The sequence below is a fragment of the Seriola lalandi genome, unplaced genomic scaffold (genome assembly GCF_002814215.2).
Source record: "Seriola lalandi dorsalis isolate HSWRI2012SDOR001 ecotype SW California unplaced genomic scaffold, Sedor1 jcf7180002054984, whole genome shotgun sequence".
Classification (NCBI taxonomy): Eukaryota; Metazoa; Chordata; class Actinopteri; order Carangiformes; family Carangidae; genus Seriola; species Seriola lalandi.
The window spans coordinates 545,455-566,210 of record NW_019525533.1 but is presented as its reverse complement, the minus strand read 5'-3'; the positions used below and the strand labels follow the sequence as shown (position 1 = coordinate 566,210).

At 43.3% G+C, this 20,756-nt stretch overlaps 1 protein-coding gene across 2 annotated transcripts in view; it reads right to left on the bottom strand.

Moving 5' to 3' along the window:
• The window catches only part of pld1b (phospholipase D1b), a 36,835-nt gene that overhangs the window by 4,397 nt on the left and 11,682 nt on the right, over positions 1-20,756 (bottom strand). For both annotated transcript variants that reach the window (XM_023396877.2, XM_023396876.2), the window contains exons 2-24: positions 15,073-15,243; positions 14,809-14,972; positions 13,671-13,813; positions 13,466-13,577; positions 13,324-13,389; positions 13,148-13,206; positions 12,889-12,981; positions 12,641-12,793; positions 12,248-12,397; positions 11,155-11,238; positions 10,406-10,487; positions 9,880-9,990; positions 9,605-9,787; positions 9,216-9,435; positions 6,392-6,520; positions 6,188-6,306; positions 5,700-5,813; positions 5,211-5,321; positions 4,403-4,491; positions 3,311-3,424; positions 2,816-2,865; positions 1,577-1,711; positions 350-503 (exon numbers count right to left, since the gene is read on the bottom strand). In XM_023396877.2, coding sequence (XP_023252645.1) covers positions 350-503; positions 1,577-1,711; positions 2,816-2,865; positions 3,311-3,424; positions 4,403-4,491; positions 5,211-5,321; positions 5,700-5,813; positions 6,188-6,306; positions 6,392-6,520; positions 9,216-9,435; positions 9,605-9,787; positions 9,880-9,990; positions 10,406-10,487; positions 11,155-11,238; positions 12,248-12,397; positions 12,641-12,793; positions 12,889-12,981; positions 13,148-13,206; positions 13,324-13,389; positions 13,466-13,577; positions 13,671-13,813; positions 14,809-14,972; positions 15,073-15,211 — 2,774 coding nt within the window. In that variant the 5' untranslated portion in view covers positions 15,212-15,243. The remainder of the gene's footprint in view (positions 1-349; positions 504-1,576; positions 1,712-2,815; positions 2,866-3,310; positions 3,425-4,402; positions 4,492-5,210; positions 5,322-5,699; positions 5,814-6,187; positions 6,307-6,391; positions 6,521-9,215; positions 9,436-9,604; positions 9,788-9,879; positions 9,991-10,405; positions 10,488-11,154; positions 11,239-12,247; positions 12,398-12,640; positions 12,794-12,888; positions 12,982-13,147; positions 13,207-13,323; positions 13,390-13,465; positions 13,578-13,670; positions 13,814-14,808; positions 14,973-15,072; positions 15,244-20,756) is intronic.

Here is a 20,756-nt window from a genome sequence, read left to right as displayed (position 1 = left end):
GAAGAGGAGGAGCAGGAGGAGAGACGTGATGAAACACTGGAGGCTCGGGGGAAAGGAAACATTAAACACGGCAGGAAATTGCGAGCTCAGATATTTGGCAACTAAAAACACATGATGATGAAAAGTAAGTAGTTGCTTAAAGAATAAAGAAGAACAATAAACTAAAATTTCTTAATTATCAACATCCTCAACAGCTCCAAGAGAGAAGACGTTTCCTGACAACAAAAGCAATGACCGATGATTAAATATCTATGTCAGAAAAATAAAAGGCATTTTCACTTTCACATTTACTCGTGTTTAATGTCTTTAAACTGGAACACAGAAACCAGGATTCGGGATGCGTCCGTACTTGAAGCACTCGAGTCGAAGCTGCAGAGCGTATTTTCCGGCCTGGTACTTCTCGCCGTCCATCACCGCCGTCACCGTCTCCGAGTCCTCCACGATCACCGCCACCTCGCTGTCCCTCTTTCCCAGCATGCTCCTGTCGTTGATGTTGGCAGAACCTGCAGCAGCAGAGAGGGACGAGACAGGTGTTACATCACAGAGTCCACCAGATGGCGCCGTAACACAAGCTACAGTTCAGACTCTTCAAATCAACAAACAGGAAAATCGGATTAAATTCAATTATTGTTCAGTGAGTTAAAACTTCAAAATGATATAAAACAAATAAATTAACATAACATACTGTACATTAAAAAATCACTTCAAGAAATATGTTGAATACTTAAAATCCTGCCTGAAAGTTAATGAGTTTCTTTATATTTTAAAGCAATATTTACATATTTGTACGTCTCTTAAAACAGGGTTTGGACAAAACAACAGAAACAGCTGCAGATTTCAGTTTAATATTATTGTAAAATCTCTGTTTTTGACTTAAAGTTGAGGTATTTGCGTTATTTTGTCCCCGTTTTATACAGGTTTCATACAATATCTCTTTAGTTATTCCATCGTTTTAGACGATCACACGGGTCAGAGGATCAATCAGAGGCGTCACAAGATGATTCATGGAACATAAATTACAAATGAATAAATTATTCTTCTTAAAATGATGCTTCTTTTTTTAAGACGTTTGTTTAATCTTTGTGTTTTTTACTTTCTTAAGAAATTCTACAAAGATTCTCTCTCAAAAAAAGTCTCAAACCAGGAAGTACTGGTGCATCTGAGTATCTGGAGCCTCCGTTCAGCTCAAGATGGAAAAACTAAACCAACAATAAAGAAATGGATGATCTGACATCTGGTCGGACAAACTCTGTATTCTTAGCATATGTGGCTGCAGAGGAAACTGAATCCAGAAACTTCACCACAGCCGACTCGCCGTCTTCGGTTTGGATCATTTTTTAGACTCTGAAAAACCGTCGTGATCAGACATCAGGGATGAAACCATCTGTCTGTGCAGCTCTTGTTTCCCGCTCTTTCATTATACATGTTCAGTCTCGTGTCGGGGGGGAATATATTTCATTACTGCCTGTCATCTTTTAATCCTGTAATGAGAAATACAAGCTGCTGCATCGACACCGGCCAAACGTCTGGCGTGACGATGCAGGGAGTGAGTGAAGTGTGTGTGAGACACGTTTACCGATGATGACGGTGTTGTCGTCGGCGATGAGCATCTTGCTGTGGACGTAGATGAGCTCGGTGACCAGCTTCCCGCCCAGCTCGGCGTGAGTCCTCAGACCAGCGATGGAGATGTAGTTTATCCAATGTTCTCCCACTGGAAACAGGAAACACACAGTCAGGGTTTTGTTCTTATAAAGTGTTTAGTAAAAGATCAGCGCCACCTCTTAAGTTTTTACTTCATTTAATCATCAAATTCATTATAATTTTTCATATATTTTTAATTCTCTGTCTCTGCACGTTGATTTTTACAGCGAACTCAAACGAATCTGTCGCAGCAGGTCAAACGAAAAACATTATTCTACTTATGTATAAATATAGAGTATGTGATTTGACATTAATGGAGTAAAACATGAAAAAGCAGCAGTGTGATTAAAGACGTGACTTTTATCCTAAAATACATAAACCGCTCTGCAGATGTGCATTTCTTTCTTTTTGTTCTGTTTGTGGTTTGGTTGTAGGTTTTCTCTTTAGAGCTCGAGCTTTAATGACAGACTGAGTGAGTTCCTATATTACAGGATATACATACTGTACAGGACTGAATACGTCTGCTCTCCAGGAACCTTTATTCATCCAGCAGGATCCATTTACTGGGCACAAATACCTCAGCAGCTCCCTGAGTGAACGTCCAGGTCTTTGTAATAAGATTCCTCTGCTCGATGCTTTTTCTCACAGTGACTTACATTAAGAACCAGAGCTAGATATCATCTACATTTGTGAGTGTGTCCCGTCTAAACAAGTGGCTAAAAGCATCTTCAGAGGCGCTGAAGCTGCATTTTTGAACATTTTAAATGATTTTTTATTCAACTACTTCATTTTCTATTAGGACAGTATCATAACAAAGCCGCACAGCAGTAGTGGAACTAGTCGTAGTAATAAAGGCATTAGTTGCAGTAGTGGTGATGGTAAAAGTGACAGTACTAAGCTGTAGATGTACTACTGCAGAAGAAGCAGCTGCAGCAGAAATTAAAGAGTTAACTACTGAGTGAACGTAGTGATGTCACAGTGTACTGACACACCCTGGAGTGCACTTCTACATCACTGCAACAGAGCTTAAGGTCATGGTCGTGGTAGCAGTAATAATGGAGTAATAACACTCACCTTTAATAGACTAATTCTACATAAATGAATAATAACAGCGCTGTCGGAGCTTGTGTCTGACATGAACGCAGGGTTAAAGCTGCGGTCGGCTCGGACTTACTCTCTCTCCTGAGCTGCGAGATGATGGAGTGCTCTCCTCTGTTCATGGTCCTGCAGACAGAGGGACAGAGGGACAGAGGGACAGAGGAACAGAGGGATGGAGAGACAGAGGAACAGAGGGATGGAGAGACAGAGGGACGGAGGGACAGATGAGCAGCAGATCCACATTCCTCTCAATACAAGCCTTTGTGTGTCAGTGTGTTTGCACGGGGAGGGCTGTGTTTACTCAAGAATGCAGACCACACAATAATAGTTTGCCTCAAAGAGAATGACACACACACACACACACACACACACACACACACACACGCACACGCACACACACGCGGTGCATGGTTAATAACTGTAGTTAAAGAGCGAAGGTGTGGCAGTAATCCATCAGTGGCTCCTTCCGGCATGTCAAACAAAGTCAAACAGCAGGAGGGTTCACGGCTGCTTTCTCATCCATTCATGCAAACACACACACACACACACACACACACACACACACACACACCTGTAGTTGAAGTGCATGACAGCCTGGATGGCGCTGCCTCCTCCTGTGTTGATGTCTCCCTCGAAGCCTGGCAGCAGAGGCGTCACCACGTACACTCTGTACTTTTTACCCTCCCTGAAAAACGACAGAACAGACAGAGAGAGAATTTATTAATATCATGACATGGTTTGTTTTGAAGCAGCGTGGAGGACCAACGAGAGCTGTGGACGTTACACCACAACATGTCCAAGCGGCGTTACTGAGGCTTCACAGTGACTCTAGAAAACCAGCAACAACATCTGAAGTTTGGTGAATAAACAGAGACCAGGTTAGAAAACACTCCCCGACCTCATCACGTCTTCAGAGGCAGAGAAGGAAAGCAGAGCTTGACATATCGATTTTTGTAGTTGTTGTTGTTGTCGTCTGCCGGCTGCTTCCATTGGAGGTCACTACAATGAAACACCATCTGTATAATTCATTTGGCAAAGGGTTTTACACCGGACGTCCTTCCTGAGCGACGCTGCCATGGGTTTGAGGAGCCGGGGATCAGCAGGGATATTGGTGTGTTTATGGTGATTAAATGTGGCTATAATTCCTTAATAAAATCAATTTAAAAAGATAAAAAAAATATTAGATGTGAACTTCTTTAAAAGCAAAACTAGAAGTGATAAAATGAGATTTGTAGATTAGTGTGTAGCAGCTGCAGAAAACGTCAGCAGCTGTTTTATCTTCATTGACTTTATACAGGAAAGTTTGATTCAACGCTGAACAATGTGTTCAGTTTACATCAGCTTCCACCCGAACTGTGGGAAACAAGAGAGACGCAGCAACAGTCACTGTGTTTATACACCGAAGAGAAACCAGGTCAGGTCTGTGTGTCAGCGTGTGTGTGTGTGTGTGTGTGTGTGTGTGTGTGTGTGTCACTTAGTGCCCATGTGTTTTCCTGTGTTTGGTGCAGGATGTGTGTCGTCTGATAAGCTCTGACAACAAAACATGAAACAGAGAAATAAGTTTGTCAGTCAGCTGGGAGGTGTGTGTGTGTGTGTGTGTGTTTGTGTGTGTGTGTGTGTGTGTGTGTGTGTGTGTTTGTGTGTGTGTGTGTGTGTGCGCTACCTGTACGCTCTGATGATGCGCTCAGCAATCGTGTCTCCTATCTTGTTGAAAACATGTCTGTTATCTGCACAGCTGATGAAGAACTGATTCTGAGAGGAAAACAAACAAACATATCTACAGTGAATAAACTGTGTAAACAATGTCTCTATTTCACAGCATCATCTATAAATAATGTCTTTAAAATAAGCAGATTACTCCTCCTGCATTAAAGGAATAATTTAACACTGAGAAATGACACTTACTCACTTTTCTAATAAAAATATTTTCACCTGAGGCAAATATTCAAATTTTTACTCCACATTTCTCTGATAACTGCAAGTTACTTTGCAGAGTTAGATGAAAACTACACAATATAATCAAAAGTTAATGCATCAACTTGATAATATAACAATATAATATATATTATTCTGAAATTGATCACTCTGCATAGTGAGTGCTTTTAGGTTTGATACTTTAGGTGTTTTCTGAGGGATAAAACAAACAAACAAACAAAAGAGTTTGTAATCAGTTGCAATCAAAGTGACCATAATGTATCTGCAGCTTGTTTCAGGCAGAAGTGGCCCGACGTTGCAGATTTACTTGGACGCTGTGAGCTCCCACTGTCCCTGAACTACCCACAGGTTCCGTATTAACTCCAGCAGCTCCTCTCTAAGAGGCTGAGTGAAGACGGGGAGGAAGCAGATCTGGATTCGTACTCGTTGGATTTCTAATCCACGGTCACGGTCACGTTTCACCATCTGCGTCGTTGCTATGGTTACCTACAGTTTTAATAAACCTTTTGTCCTGGTTTAAAATGGAGCACAGATACCTCTATGTAGACGAAGTGTTGGCTGTTCTTGATGGCGTGGATGTAGGCGTTGTGGATGGACTCCTCGTGGTATTTGATGCCGGCCGACCAGTCGGAGGCCGAGCGAAGGATCTGAGGGAGGGGAGACGAGAAGACGATGCCTTCATTCTTCAGCTTATTATTTCATTATTTTAACATTCTCCATTAACTAGCATTAAGCTTCATTATTTATAAGCTAACTCTTGAGTTTACACGACTTATTTCTACACGTCAAGTTCCATATGACAACATGCCAATCTTTAAAACTCACTTCTCCTGCAGTTAGTTTACAAGAAACCAGATGTTTTTATATCGGATGTCAATCACTGCGACATAAATCTCACACAGAGAGAGACAGCAGAATGTTATTTTTACTTTCTCACTTTTTAACACAGTCGCAGGTTTACAGTCATTTTTCTAAAATTCACATGAAATAAAATAAAGAAAATTTAGATCAAAACCAGGACCAACCTGTACTTTGGTGGGGATGCAGTTGGGGACCTGGTACCGCTGCTCTCCGGCCGTGGTGTGGGACTTGGGCAGCAGGTACGGGTACGACAGGGAGCGGTACTTTGGCTTCACTTGCTGGTAGAGAAAAAGAGACAAGAGTAAGACAAAGGCATTATGGGAACGCTTCGACCGAACAGCTTCCTCCTGCAGTGACAGCTTCCTGCTGCAGTGTTGGTCCAGACTGGAAAAAGGCAGTGAGTCAGTGAAGTATCCTGACCCCGGGGTTCACTGCTAATTAGTTTCAGCTCAATGAAAGTTTATTTTTCCCAATTTTGCCAATAATTTTAATGATTAAAGGTGATTATTTTTGTGTAACACATGTTTTCATTATCTCTCCCTTCGTCTGTTTACCCAATAAATCTATTGCTGCTTCCATAAACTTATTTTCTTATAGATTCATATTGAATTGTAAATGTAAAACATGAATCTGTTACAGCGTGACCTCTGACCTTTGTGAAGTTCCAGCGCTGGATGAAGTGTCTGGCCACGTCCCGAGCTGCTTTCCCGTGAACCACTGAGGAGATGTCATGCCAAGGCATTCTGGGAGTTGTGTGTCTGTCTATGAAATCTATGAACGGCAGAAAGACGGATGTGAGGAGGACGCGAGGTACGATCAATAGTTTCCTCCTCCAGCAAGTTGACAGAGTGTTTACCGTCGAAAGGTTTGTCCAGTTGGATCCAGTCCTTGTGCACGAAGTTGCAGTAGTCTTTCCCGTGCCAGAACCGCGTGTTTCCAAACAGCTCGCCGACCCCCGTGTGCAGACTACGCACTGAGCCGCTTCCTGAAACACAGAAACATCCATTTATTGAACATTAAGAGCTAAAAACACCTTCAGAAGAGCAGCAGGAGCTTTTCCAGGAAACTGGGATCAGAAAAAGACCTTGATGGCCCAGAAACTACTGAGGAGAAGTTTTTACATCAAACTCAAACTCTGAGATGCTTATAACTTGTTCATAGCGTCATTCAGACTGCAGGAAAACACTGGGTGTCACGAGTGAGGAATAAAGACTCAAGATGGGAATTTCTTTTAATATTATTGAAGTTTAAAGGGTCTAGTTTACTCTGCCGCCAAGCGGGGAGCAGGTGGTGGTGTTTGACAAGTGCTGCGTCCTGTGAGCGGCCACGTCCTCAGGGAAGATTGGAAGCTACAGTGAGTCGCTATCGGAAAGTGTCAGAGCTTGTGACCAGGGCTAGCTGGTTAGCATGCTAACCGCAGTAGAAGAAAAGACGTGATAGAGACGAGAGCTAACAATGCCGTTGCTTTCCACCTCTGGAGACAGATGTTGGGGAGTAAAGGTTGATGCTGAACTCACAACTTTTCTTCTAGACTGGTCAGTAAACAGATGCTAATGCTAATGTTAGCTATGCAGCAATAGCAAAAACTTACAAATAGCTCCTTTAAAAGAATGAAGTCGGAAAACACGAGACATAAACAAACCACAACAACAACACAAGGCGAAACATGCAGACGGTTCAGATGATCATCATAAACAACAGAGAAACAGTTTATCTAACCTTACTGACAAGATTTTAAGTACAAGAATAAGTTCAATAATCTGTTGCGTTCGTGTGCTCTCATCTAATTACCACCAATATTTTGCGACATTTAATTCTGGGACACTTGTATGCGAGCAGAGGAAGAGGTTTGAAGTTTCTGGCGTATGTTTATGAAGCTGTTCTCAGAGGAGAGAGGCTGCTAATCTGTTTACAGCTTTTACACCACGAGGTAACGCTGACAGAGACACACTGGTGTTTGGAAAATGCTTTGACAAGAAACAGCAGCTGGAAGGACGAAAGCTTTATATAAAAAATCCTCTGCATAAACACAAAGTAAAGGGCCACAGTTTTATATTCAGTTTATAATCAGTTTAAACTGAAGTAATCTGTGGAGTAATCTAAGAAACAAGCAAAAGTAAAAGCGTTTTTTCCATGAAATTATGACTTGATTTGTTTAGAACGGCAGCTGTTTGCCTCACGTTCGTCTGACACTTCCCATCTATCACATCAGCAGGATAAACACAGATGATCCTGGCAAACAAGCAGCAGCTAATAAAAAGAAACCTACGGCATCTGTTTTAACCGCAGAGCCGCCACGTGCTCTGGAGGGAAACATGAGTTTGTTTAAAAGAAAAACAAAGGGTGAATGATTACAGGCTGCAGCATCTCATCAAATAAAACCCCAGCCTCGTCTGATGGGTTTCCAAATAAAGGAAAAACCAACTTGCTCCACAGTCAGACTGAACTTTCCAAGTTCAGTGGAAATCCAAAAGTTACTTCACGTTTTCCATCAGACTCAAAATCATCTTCTGTTTTTATCCTCGTGATTTATTGCTTTGTTATTCAGTCGCCTCTTCGTGTCTTGTTGGTTCCTCTGTCCACTAACGATCAGTTTCATCACCAGTTAATCTTTGTTACATTAATCATTCAACATTTTTACTTGCCTAAAAGACTGAAACGATTACTGATTCATTTTCTGTCAATCAATGGTGATTAATCATTTAGCTCTTCTGTCCACACCTCCGATGTTTTCAGTGGTTAAAACTCTGAAAATGAAGTGAAATAGAGCCGAGACTCAACTGATTGATCAGTCGACCGACAGAGAATGTTATTTTAATAATAATAATAAGAGTCAGTTTTCAGTTCAAGCTTCTCAAATGTGAGAATATTCTTCTTTTCTTAGTTTATATATGAACTGAACTTCTTTGGGTTGTTGGTCGGACACAGTAAGACTTCAAGACGTCACGCTGGAAAACTGTGAAGGACGTTCTTCACTAGTTTCTAACAAACACGATTCCTGCTCATGTCTGACTGAGGAGAAGAGCTTCACACTCGCACACAGAGTCAAGGTTAAAAACCACAGCAGAGCACACTGGAGACCGGCAGGCGAGCGGCGGGGTCGCCGGCAGCCCGACTCACCAGCCTGACACTGGCCGACGGGGGCGGCCGCCGTCGGCTCTGGCGGCCGGCCGGGGATCAGATTGTGCTGACTGGTGACGCTGCTGGACCAACCTGAACACAGCAACCACACGCTAAAGGTTTTAAATCCGGGATTCTCGGCCACATGTTGAAGTTGCGGGAATCAGTACAAGAAGACAGAAGGTATTTACATAGAGGTCAACACTGGAAAGCCACTCATGGGCTTAAATAAATACCTGCACATACAAATTAAAATACTAGATAATTTGACTTCGACACCCAATGTTACCAATGAATCCCATACAGATGCAAATCATTTCTGTAACGTCACCGATTCTATGGAACAACATCAAAACAACAATATGAAAATATCTCAAACATTATGGTCCAACTATAATTTGAAATAAATAATAAGATACAAGAATATAATCTTACATTTTGCCTGATGGAATTAAGTTGGGAAAAGTTTGTGTTAATGAGCTCATTGTGATAAAGACCTGTGTGTGTGTGCGTGTGTGTGTGTGTGTGTGTGTGTGTGTGTGTGTGTGTGTGCCACTCACTCTCTTCGGCCTCCAGGTCGCTGTCGCTGTCGGCCTGAGCCAGGCCGTGTTTCTGCAGGTGTCTCCTGATGCTGAACCTGGTCCTCTTCGGCCTCCCCTGACCTTTCAGCTTGGGCTGGTCCACCGAGTCCGTCACCGTAAAGATGTTCTTCCCATTGGTCTGGGAAACGGCGCCGCTGCCGTTGGAAGCGGCGGCTTTACTGGGAGGCGCAGCGCTGGCCTGGGAATAATTCAAACACGTCATCAGCATGTACATTTATACAGCAGGTACATGAGGCAACATGCAGCATTAAACAAACATTTACAGGCCGGTAGATGGTGCAGGTATCCAGTGTGTGTGTGTGTGTGTGTGTGTGTGTGTGTGTGTGTGTGTGTGTGTTGTTAGAGACCTGCTCCAAGTTAGAAAGCGTCACACTCCCAACGTCCGTCAGCCGGTGTTCCTTGTCGTCCCAGCGTCCGTACGCCAGGTCGATCCCGCCCACGAAGGCCACCGATTGGTCGATGACGATGATCTTCTCGTGATGCGCCCACAGGTAGACGGCGGAGGAGACGTGGTCCGGGTGACGCATCACCTGGTGAAACCAAACGTGTAGAAAAAAACTCAGACGGGAAACGGGGACGCAGAGTCTGACTGACGGGCCACAGACGCATCACAGACTCTCACCTTTATGTTGGGGTGCAGGTGCAGCAGCGTCCTCTTGCTGTATCCTGAGTTGATGCCCAGAGCTAACTCCACCTCCTTGTACAGCATCACAAAGACTCGAACTCCTTGTTGCTATAGAAACAACAACACAAACACACGACTAAGTACCGATCCAACTTTTCCCCTTGATATCACATTATCACATTTCTCTCACTGCTACTGAAATGTATATGACAATAAATCCTAATAATTCCATCTAGTTAAAGATCTCGTTAACCAATTAAACAATAATCTATTTATTGAAGTTCCACATATGAATTAAAAACAGTTTTATTGTGGATTTTCCAATGATCCACCAGTGAGCTGCCGCTTGTTAAGGGCTGATAAACCGAGTGTGATGCAGGTGACTGAATTAAATCCTGGATGTCTAATATTTATATCAATATCTATACTGGGACCAGTTCAGTGGCGTTCACATTAGCTGAGGCAGCGATGAAGAGGACGGTCAGTTATTCAGTTAAAAACGCTGAGATGTTTTCCCGCTCACCGCTTTGCGTTTCAGTATGCAGTCGAGACGCCAGCGGTTTCCTTCGACCACCGGCCTCTTCAGGAAGATCTCAGGACTCAACCTGGGGTCAAAGCACGAGGTCAGACGATCAATAACGTGCGTTTTCACTCTTTTCTTCTCTTTTTCCTTCCTCCTTTTTTAATCCCCGCTGTTTTCACTCTCTCTCTTCTGTCCTACTTTCCCCCCATTTCCCTTTATCTCCCATCTTTCCTTCTCTGTTTGTTTAACATCTGATTTTCCTTTTCCTTCATTATGTCCTTCACTGTTCCTTTTCTTTTTGAACACTAGAGCAGTTTCTATCATTTTCTATCATGTTTTCCAATATTACATAATCAATAAGTCACACACACACACACACACACACACACACACACACACACACACACTCTGTGCTTGTAGTCTTGTGTGCGTCTACGTGTGTGTGTGCTAGTATAACAGTAGTCTGAGCCTCAGACGGTAACTGATCTGTTTGACCAGAAGATCTCCCCTGGAGGTGACCGCCAAGTGCACCCGCTGCACTCTCTCTCACACACACACACACACACACACACACACACACACACACACACACACACAGAGAGAAAATCCCCACCCTCTCCAAACACTTCACATTTATTCTACAGAATTTCATCTCAGTGTGATAGATTAACACTACACACACATATACACACACCACGCACACACACACACACACACACACACACACACACACACACACACACACTCACCACCAGTCTGTGATGAAAATTTCCTCTTTGGCCTCTTCAAGAGCATCAGCCACGTCCTCCATGTATGTTCTCCCGTTTACATACCTGTAGAAAACACACAAATGTACATGTTAACACAACAAACATATACACATAATCACACACACACACACACACACACACACACACACACACACACACAGTCTCACAGACAGTATAGTGTTGCCCAGCAGGGGGACAGGTGATGAGCAGACGAGGCTCACTTTCCCTCTCTTTGTGTCGGGTTACTCCAGCGAGACACACACACACATATACACACACACACACACACACACACACACACACACACCCACGCTGCCAACTGGACCAGGCCTCATCTAGACTTGGCTGTTGTACTGACATCTGGCCGCGGCGTCTGGCGCTAATTTACCTGAAAGGTGAAGTTGTCTCCCTCGTTGACCGACCAATCAGACGCCTCCCTGACAAAACCTAAACCCTTTGCACAGTACTGTACGAACAAATCTCTACCAACATATTTTCCCAGTGACTGCTGAGAGCTCAGCTCAGCTGGGAGCCACATTTCTTTACTTCCTCTTGAAAATCTTATTAAAACACCACGAAAGCCACAGAAACAATCACAGGCTCAGGAATTGGCCCCGAGCGCCGACTCAGACCTTTTAACCCCGTATGTCCCGGGCCGCTCATCCTAAAACTTAACTTCCTGTAATTTGTGTCTCTGTTTTGTTCGATGGTGGATTTTGTTTTGTTCTGTCTTTACTCTTTTATCTATTCGTCTCATTAGTAGAAATAATGTCTTGTCTATTTTTATTCTCTGTAAAGCACTTTGTAAACCCTGTTTTAGAAAGACGCTCTATAAATAAAGATTATTATTATGATAAATATAATAGGCTGTCAAGTTATTAAACTTATACATAACGCTTTTATGTGTTAGTTTTGCACTGAGATGCGTTCACTTCCCCAAACGTCTCAGTCAGTGATGACAAATCTTTAAACTGAACTGAAGTGATTCATGATTTCCACTTCTATCATTAAAAGTGTCGCAACACCAAAATCACAATGTCAGATGCCAGTGTCAGCCGGTTGCCGTGGTTACCATTTGGCGGGGATGTTCTCCTCCTGTCTGGCGAAGGATCCGAAGCGGTGGTCGGTGAGGAAGGCAGAGCCGTGCTTCTGGACGAAGCCTTCGATGGCCTGACCCCACCAGCGGGCGTGTCTGTAGCTGCTGCACTTCAGCACCAGGGACCTGCACACACACACACACACACACACACACACACCTGTCTCACACACACACACACACACACACACACACACACACACACACACACACACACACACACACACACACACACAGATTACATTCATGGTTGGGTGATATTCTTGACTCCAGGTGTGTAAATATCATTTCACAGTAACTTCTTCTCGACTTGAAAACAGTTGAATCACCTTAAATAACAGTGTGATGAAGTGAACATGTGTCACAGACCTGGAGAGACTGTCGATGCGGACGCCGTGTCTCGTCTCCGTGTCTTTAGAATCCATCAGGATGCTGAACTCTTTGTCGACCAGCATCACGAAGGAGATGGCCCCCGAGTCCGGCTTCATGTAGAGCAGGAAGGAGTCCTTCACCACCAGCCAGCTGTCCACACAGACACGGTCAGAGATTTAAGATTTAAACTCAGAGAGGACAGCACGTAAAGTTATCCATGTTTCTGTGCGCTGGCGTTCACTGACCGTTTGGACCAGCGGTAGCACATTTTGCTGTGACCACAGCAGTTCAACCCGGGGATCCGATGACCACCAGATCGCTTCAGCACCATTCCTTCTCTGAAAGACAAAGAAAACTTATGTTCCTACAAAAAAAAAAACACTAGTAGATTGGTTTGGAATTTATAAAAAGCATAATCATCATGCAAAAAGAAACCATTCATGCTGTATTGGTTATTATAGTTTAAAGCAGATACTGATATTTCTGACTGTGAGTTGTTCTTACAAGCCTTTTGGTCCCAGGTCGTGGATGAAGGACAGCTGGCTAGCATCAATGAACTCCATCTGAAAAACAAATTCAGTGAAACAAAGTTATTTCCCAGGAGCTTCTCATGGTTTTTCCAGAATGTGTGGAAACGTCACAGACACATTTCCAACGCCGTCGTCCAGCAGTGTCCTTACCGTAGCATGGTAGTTCCTGTACATCGGCATCTTTAGCAGATTGTTCAAGTAATCTTCCAGTTGTTTCTGGAACAAATCATATAGAAAAAATGAGCTGAAAAATTAAATATCGTCAGGTATGAAAGCGAGAAAAGAGACATACCCTCCGGCTGGACACTTGCTCTTCTCTGCCCAGCTCGTCTCCACCTCCTCTGGGAAGGTTCGGCATCTGTCTCTCCTCGCTCCTCGCCGCCGTGTGCCTCTTTATCGTGTGACTGCAGAGAGAAATGACAAAAAGATCAGTTTAGAGGTTTAAATTAAGTCAAATCCCGAGCGAGAACGTGCAGAAAGCACCTGGGAGCGTTTACCTGCGTGTTGGCAGCGGCAGCCTCATGAAGGTCTTGTACGTCCTGAGCTCTCTGTGGAGATCCATGAAGTGTTTCTCCTTCCTCTTCACCACCCACGTGAACTCCCCATGTTTCAGCTCTATCTTAAACACCGCCGGCATCGCCTGTTCACACAGCACACACACTAAAGCTTAGATAATTACATTTTCAGAAGCTTTTAATAATCATCACTTCATTCTGATTCACTGCTACTCACTGCTCCATCATCAGTCAACCTCAAACCGACTTTCTTTGGAAGCTAATGGTTCTCTATGGAACCATAACAATGTAATATCATATATTCAGTGGTGGATTTACTTGATGATTAAATCTGACTTTACTGAATTGAATTGTGCTCCACAGTATGTGTTAAAAGGTTCAGCCTTTAGCTTAAAGGAGCTATTTGTAAGCTTTGCTATTGCTAGATAGCTAGCTAGAAAACAACCCTTTTATTTTGCTTCTATTTGTGTCACTTAGCATGCTAACCAGCTAGCTGCTGAGTCAGACCGCCTTGTCACTTTCTGATACTGAGTCACTGTAGCGTCCAAGAAGAAGAAGTAGCTGCTCAGACGCTGTATTATAACCTCTTGTCTTGTAAACACAACAATGGCTGCAGGTCTCAGCAAGTAAATAGCTGTAAATGCTAACACTAGCTATGTAGCATTAGCAAAACTTACAAACAGCTCCTTTAAAGAAATATATCAAAATTTTGGGACATGCATTTGATTTCCTTCAGCAAGGAGACAGTTAGCTTAGCCTAGCATAAAGACTAGAAACAGAGGGAAACTAGCTCACTAATTAACACAGGCTAGCTGTGTCCCCCTGTTTCCAGTATTTGCGCTAAGCTAATCTAACCGCCTCCTGGCTCTAGCTTCATATTTAATGGACAGATATAAGAGCTGTTTCTATCTTCACGTCTAAATCTAGAGATGAAAGCACACGAATGCATTTCCCAACAGTCAGGAAAAAGAAATCTAGTCCAATGCTTTGTGGGTACCAGTGTTCAGCACAGTATTACAGATGGTAGTAGCAGTTTTAAACCTGTTTGACAATTGTGAGAGAGAAAGAGCAGAAATGTAATAATAACTATGTGGGGAAAGTGTGAGGGAGGTGTCTGCACCTTGTTCACACTCCTCTGCGTGGTGACATTGAAACGGTCCTGAGCCGAGGTGAACCGCTCCACCTCCAGGATCTTGGCCGTGATCGGAGAGGACAGGAAGACTTTGGCCTCGGGCTCCTTGAAACCCACAGTGTGGTAGATCGCCGTGAAGGGCAAACGCGCCTCTGGAGAAAAGCACCATTTATACACGTCAGATATCACATGGAGAAAGAAAAACAAACACATGCACTGAATGTGTAGTGACAGCTGATGAACACCACACACCTGGGGTGCTGGTGTCGGTTGTGTCGTACTCTCCATCTCCCAGGTCGAGCTCGCGGGTGTCCAGCGTCTCCATGATGCCGGTCATATCATTGGCAACCAGCTGCAGGGTGCTGGAAGTCGGCTCCGACTGTCGCAGCATGGTTAGCACTCAGTGTGGAGCCCGGGGCTCACCTGGAGAGACAGGTAAGGAGGGGGAAGGGGGAGTTAAATTTATCAAACTTGAATCACATCCTTCAAATTTTCCTGCAGGCCCGAGTTGTGGCACAAGATCACCAGAGCAACCTGAGCTTCTTCTCCCCAGCTCTTGCCAGAATATCCTTCTTTAGCCCAAACTAAACCGCCTCTGTTTAACATTAAAAAGCAGCAGCTGTCTAACTCTGATTCCAGTTTAATAACCTGGATCTGGAGATGAGGTAAAACCCACTAGAATAGATCCAGAAGGCAGAAGTGATCAGACAAACAGAGGGAACAGAAAAAGTAATTTCCCAACAAAACTTCTGCAAGTTTTTACAACAACAAACTTCTGGTTCAATAGTGAGTTTGTGAGAACTGTTTCCAACCCAGAGGTCGACCTGAAGCAGAGTGAATGTGTAACTGTCAGCTGCTTTCCTCTGATAAGGAAGTTGAGGGTTTCACTTGTTCATTAACTACCAACTTGCCTGGAAACCTACATGAACACGCTGTTTTCTGCCAAAGTAAAAACAAATATGGGTTTTCCACAGTAGAGATTTCTGTATTAGTTTAGCGTCTGTGCTTTTCTCTCTGGAGTCACAGTTTCTGCTGAAAAAAGGAGAATTCATGGACTTTTGTGCATCAATATCATTTAGGGCGACACGATCTTAAAATAATATCATGATATTTTTCTACAGGAAATTGGGTAAATGAGGTGATGATTATAAAAAAGTGGGGGGAGGGAGGTCTTCCCTATCGCCAATGAGAATTACATATAAACAAATAAAACTTTCAGCGTCCATAGAAGATTAAAGTGCATTAAATTCAAATGTGAAATTTGCACATAAACCTTCAAGCTCCTGTAGCTGCTCAGCTCTCATTGGCTCCAGGGGTTTTTACTGCATAACCAATGACAGACGACATGTTTTCTAGTTACATGTTTGTTTGGGTGCGAACTCCCAGTTGTCATCTCTGTCACCGTGTTTCACCCTCACGCAGCTTTTTCTCGTCACATTCGTGTTTCTGGGTCATTTAATGTGAAAATCCCTGCAGCCGATCCTCTTCTTTCATGAGCGCAAACATGAACACTGTTTGACCCGTTTTCTCTTTCTCTCCAATCACACACACACACACACACACACACACACACACACACTTATATTGAGGAATGTGGTTAAAAAGGCCTCGGCTTCCTGTGCCTCTCCTCTGCTAATCCTGTTGTTTGGATTAGCGTGTCATCTGATGTGATCTGAGGCTGCGAGGAGAGAGAGAGACGGATGGAGGTTAAAGGATAACGGCCCATAAAGACAAGTGGGGAAAGGTAGATATATAGAGAGGGAAAGGAAGATGGGAGGAGGAGAGTTTATAAGAGAGACAAAGGACGAGAGAAGAGGTTGAAAGGAGCGTTCACCTCTTCAAACCTGCATAAACTCGTTTCTGGTGTTTTGGGACAGAAAAACAAAGCGTGGAGCACTTGATCCTTCGGGTGGAGTCATGTTTGTGTCACCTGGTGAATCTCAGTCCAGTGCTCCTCGCTCTTTCTTTTAGCTCCGTGTTTTGGTCTCCACCAGCTCCCGAGGGAAACATCTGGCTGCTGAGCAGGTAGCGGGGACAGTGGTTTTTTTTACAGCTGTTTCTCTGAAAACATCTGCCTGCTGCGGCCGAAGAGGGTGAGAAAGGGAACTAAACCACTAAAGCAGTGGTCAATAAAAACCAAAACGATGAATCAAAAGATGCTCTGACACTCAGCTGAGAGAAGCTGCAGATTTGGTTCATTCTCTGTAAGTTGGCAACAGAACTTTTATTTTCACTGGGGGGATTTACTGTGAGGAGAAGTGAGCGTCTCTTGGCCTCACGTTGCTCATTTATAGGAATAAAGTAGCTTCATGAAGCAGCTTGTGAGGGAACTGAGGAACACTCTTCTTCCTCCACATCATTGCTTTTCATCCGCTCTCTCTCGTCCGTCTGTATAAAGCCGTAACAAATATTTACCTAACAGACGAATGACAGAAAGCTTTTACTTTCAGCTGGTAGATGAGGTGAGTAATGTCGCACACAGAGGGCCTGACAGGTGTAGAAGGATTACAGCACAATGGCCTCCTGGATACAGACGTGTTGACGCCCCCCCCCCCCCTACAACACAAGAGCAAGACACCCAAACCCAGATTTCGATCCTCTTCATGGTGGTTCTTTCTTGTAATCACGGCGGGTCAGAAAGGACCCCAGGACCTGAGCCTGTCAGGCCCGTTCAGACATCCATCCTGAATTCATGTCAATAAGGACGTGAGACCACCATGCAGAACCGGTCTAACTCATAACGCGTAACAAGGTGAAAGCAGCCTTAACATGATGGCTAACTCGATATCTGAACAGCACCAACTCTCACGGTTCATCTGCAGCTGAGAAGCAGCGGCTGAACTTTCTGAAATATGGAAATAAAAACAGTCATGATGTGTAGAAGTTCGCTCATGCAAAACGTTTCATTTCTAATAAAAGAAGCTCTGGTTCTCCATAAAAGGTTCAAGCGTGTTTTAAATGTGGTCCGTCTGCTTTCACTTCCTCCCACCAGATTGACACCACCACCAACCGCACCGGCCAACCAGCCACCAAACCGCCGGACGCCACAGAGCATCCGACAGCAGCCACGGGTCCGACGCTCCACCTCATTCAACTCGCCATTTAATTAACAAACAATTTCACTACTAAATGTGCACAGTGTTCACACGCAGGTGTGTTAATCTCACTGTGAGAAAAACCCAGCAACAGCCTTTAAAGGACATTTGAACCAACGTCTGAAATATTGAACATTTAAATGAAAGAATATATTGACAATAAACCCAGAAATCCTGCATCAGTCTGAACTTCACACACTGAAATAAAATCATCACTTTCTCTTCTTAAATAGAAAAACAATTGTTTCAAAGCACTTCTGCTTTACCATGTTTAGCTTTGTTAAGCTGTTGTCAGCACTTCCTGTACAGATGTTTCACAATAAAAGAGAGCAGGACTGAGCCAGAGGAAGGATTTAAATGTGTTGAGTTTTATCAAAATCCAGTCAAATAACACAATCAAAAGAACAAACTTTGCCCTGAATTCATCAAGACAAGCACAGGTAAACAGGAAGGCTTCTTACTAAAATCTGATGTAATGTGCATCACTGATATAATCAGGCATCTCTCTAATAGAACAACCTGCTTCTCTCCGCAGCTGAGGTAAATAAAAAACATTATTTGTGCCGACGATTCTGCCCTCAAAAAGCTTTTAACGGCCCTCAGAGCATCATGAAATATTAAAACATGAAATCTTCCCACTGAATCCAGAGTGATAAAATTCAAAGTGTTGTCATCTCTTTGTTGTAAAGTGAGCTCCTGCTTCTAAATACAAAATTCATTCATTTCTCTGCTCACAAAAATAACTTTTTTCTGTTGCTTTTCGTTGTGAACAGCCTTTTGTTTATTTAATATGAGTGTTTTTTAAAGGCCTGGAGAGGGAAAACTACAGTTTTCTGAAAGAAAAGCAAAGACTGAAGAAAGTCTGAAAAATAAAAAGATCATTTATGTGTGAGAATTTTATTTTTTCTTATTTTCCACCTGGACAATCACTCACCTCACCACCCACAAGATTCATCTTACGACCCCCTGTAGGGTCCCGACCCCAGTGTATGACCCCACCTGTATCTCCCCTCCTGATATATATATATATATATATATGTATTTATATATACTGTGTGTATATATATATACACATACATAAACTGTTATCGAGCAAAATGTTGCTCAGTGCAAACTCAAACAAATCAGATGCAAATACAGCCGCCTTTACTGTGCTCCCATGATGCCGCTACATGTGGTTGCACACGTCTAAACACACACACACACACACACACACACACACACACACACACAGTCTACAGCATATACAATGGCCTGCAGTATGCAAAACCATCCACAACAAGAAGTGTGTGTGTGTCTCTGCTTGTTTTATCCCGTGTGTGAGACAGAAATGTGTGTGAAAGTGCATCTGAGCCGAGGTGTGTCTTAACAATAACTCCTGGTGGAACCGGTGATGCAGGTCATTTGAAGAATAACAGAAAAAGGGAAAGAATAAAAGCAGAGGAAGGGAAGAGGGATATAAAGGATCATCCACGGCGGGGGAACGTGGTGGACGGCGAGCGGGAAACTGAGATTCTGCAGGTTTGACCGAAGCAGCTGGAGACAGCTGCGTCAGCGCTCATACTCCTGGCTTGTGTTTCACTTCGATAAAGTGTTTTCAGAAAGCAGCTCAGCTTCGGTTACACTGACTGTAACGTGCTCATACACTCTGCGAGGGAACAATGTTATCAGCCCTACAAATCACACAGAAATACAAACCTGCTCCACTGAACTAGATCTGGAAACACAAGACTTAAAGACGTGAATCTTCCCTTCCAGTTCGGGAACTTTTAGAGTTTTAAGGTGGAATTTAAAGATGCAAACCGGCCCGAGTTAGGGTTACATCAATCCCTGCATCAGCATCTGTATGGAGTCTACCTGACTTACTGTCTGACATATTGTAGACCTGGATTGTGATAAAAAATAAGATAATATTTGATTTTTTTTAAAGTATTTTTAGTTTCATTAGAAGCTACAGAGTAAAGCTGAGGGCGGACAGGAAGTGGTTTTCAGCCAGACTCGGACAGATCAGATGTTCTGATTACATGGTCGGTGTCTGTCGACCACAGGAGGATAACTGCGGATGTTTTTCTTACCAAGTAAAAGATAAAATATAATGTATTCAAACAAAATCCACTTATGTAAAAAGATATATGGTAATTAAAATAAGGAAAACACATGGAGAAACGACAGATACTGATGTTGCCTCATGTGTTTTCCTTTATTTCTTCCTAAAGGTTTTGATCCAGTGAAAACAGTCGGGCTTTTAAATGCATCTAAATGAATCCTGTGAGTCGCCTCGTTAACAATTAAAGTTTGGATCCAGTGTTACTCAGTGAACAGTGTATAGAGCTTCTAACGCTTCTTTATTTGGAGAAGTCTGCAAGTAAAAACTCCACCTGGTTCCCTTAAAGCTGCATGAACCCAGTTCTAGCAGAACCCCACACACACACACACACACACACACACACACACACAGACACACACACCTTGTTAATAAAAGACTTTACATTAAATCTATGCGACTCTCTGAAGGTTTGTTATTAACCTTGGAAATAGCAAAAAAGAATTTAAGATGATTAATGCAGACAGTGGTGTGTGTGTGTGTGTGTTGCTCTCTGACTGCGTGCAGTGGTCAGTGGCTTTTTACAGCTGTTTCTCTGAAAACATCTGCCAACATCTGCCGCTGCTGGAAACACTGACAGTAAATGTGACGGAAAAACCAAAACTACAGGAGCTAAAAGAGTCTCAGTAACTGCAGATCTGCTGAGAATCCTCTGTGGGTTCAGAACACACAGACACACACACACAGACACACACACACACACACACACACACACACACACACACACACACACACAC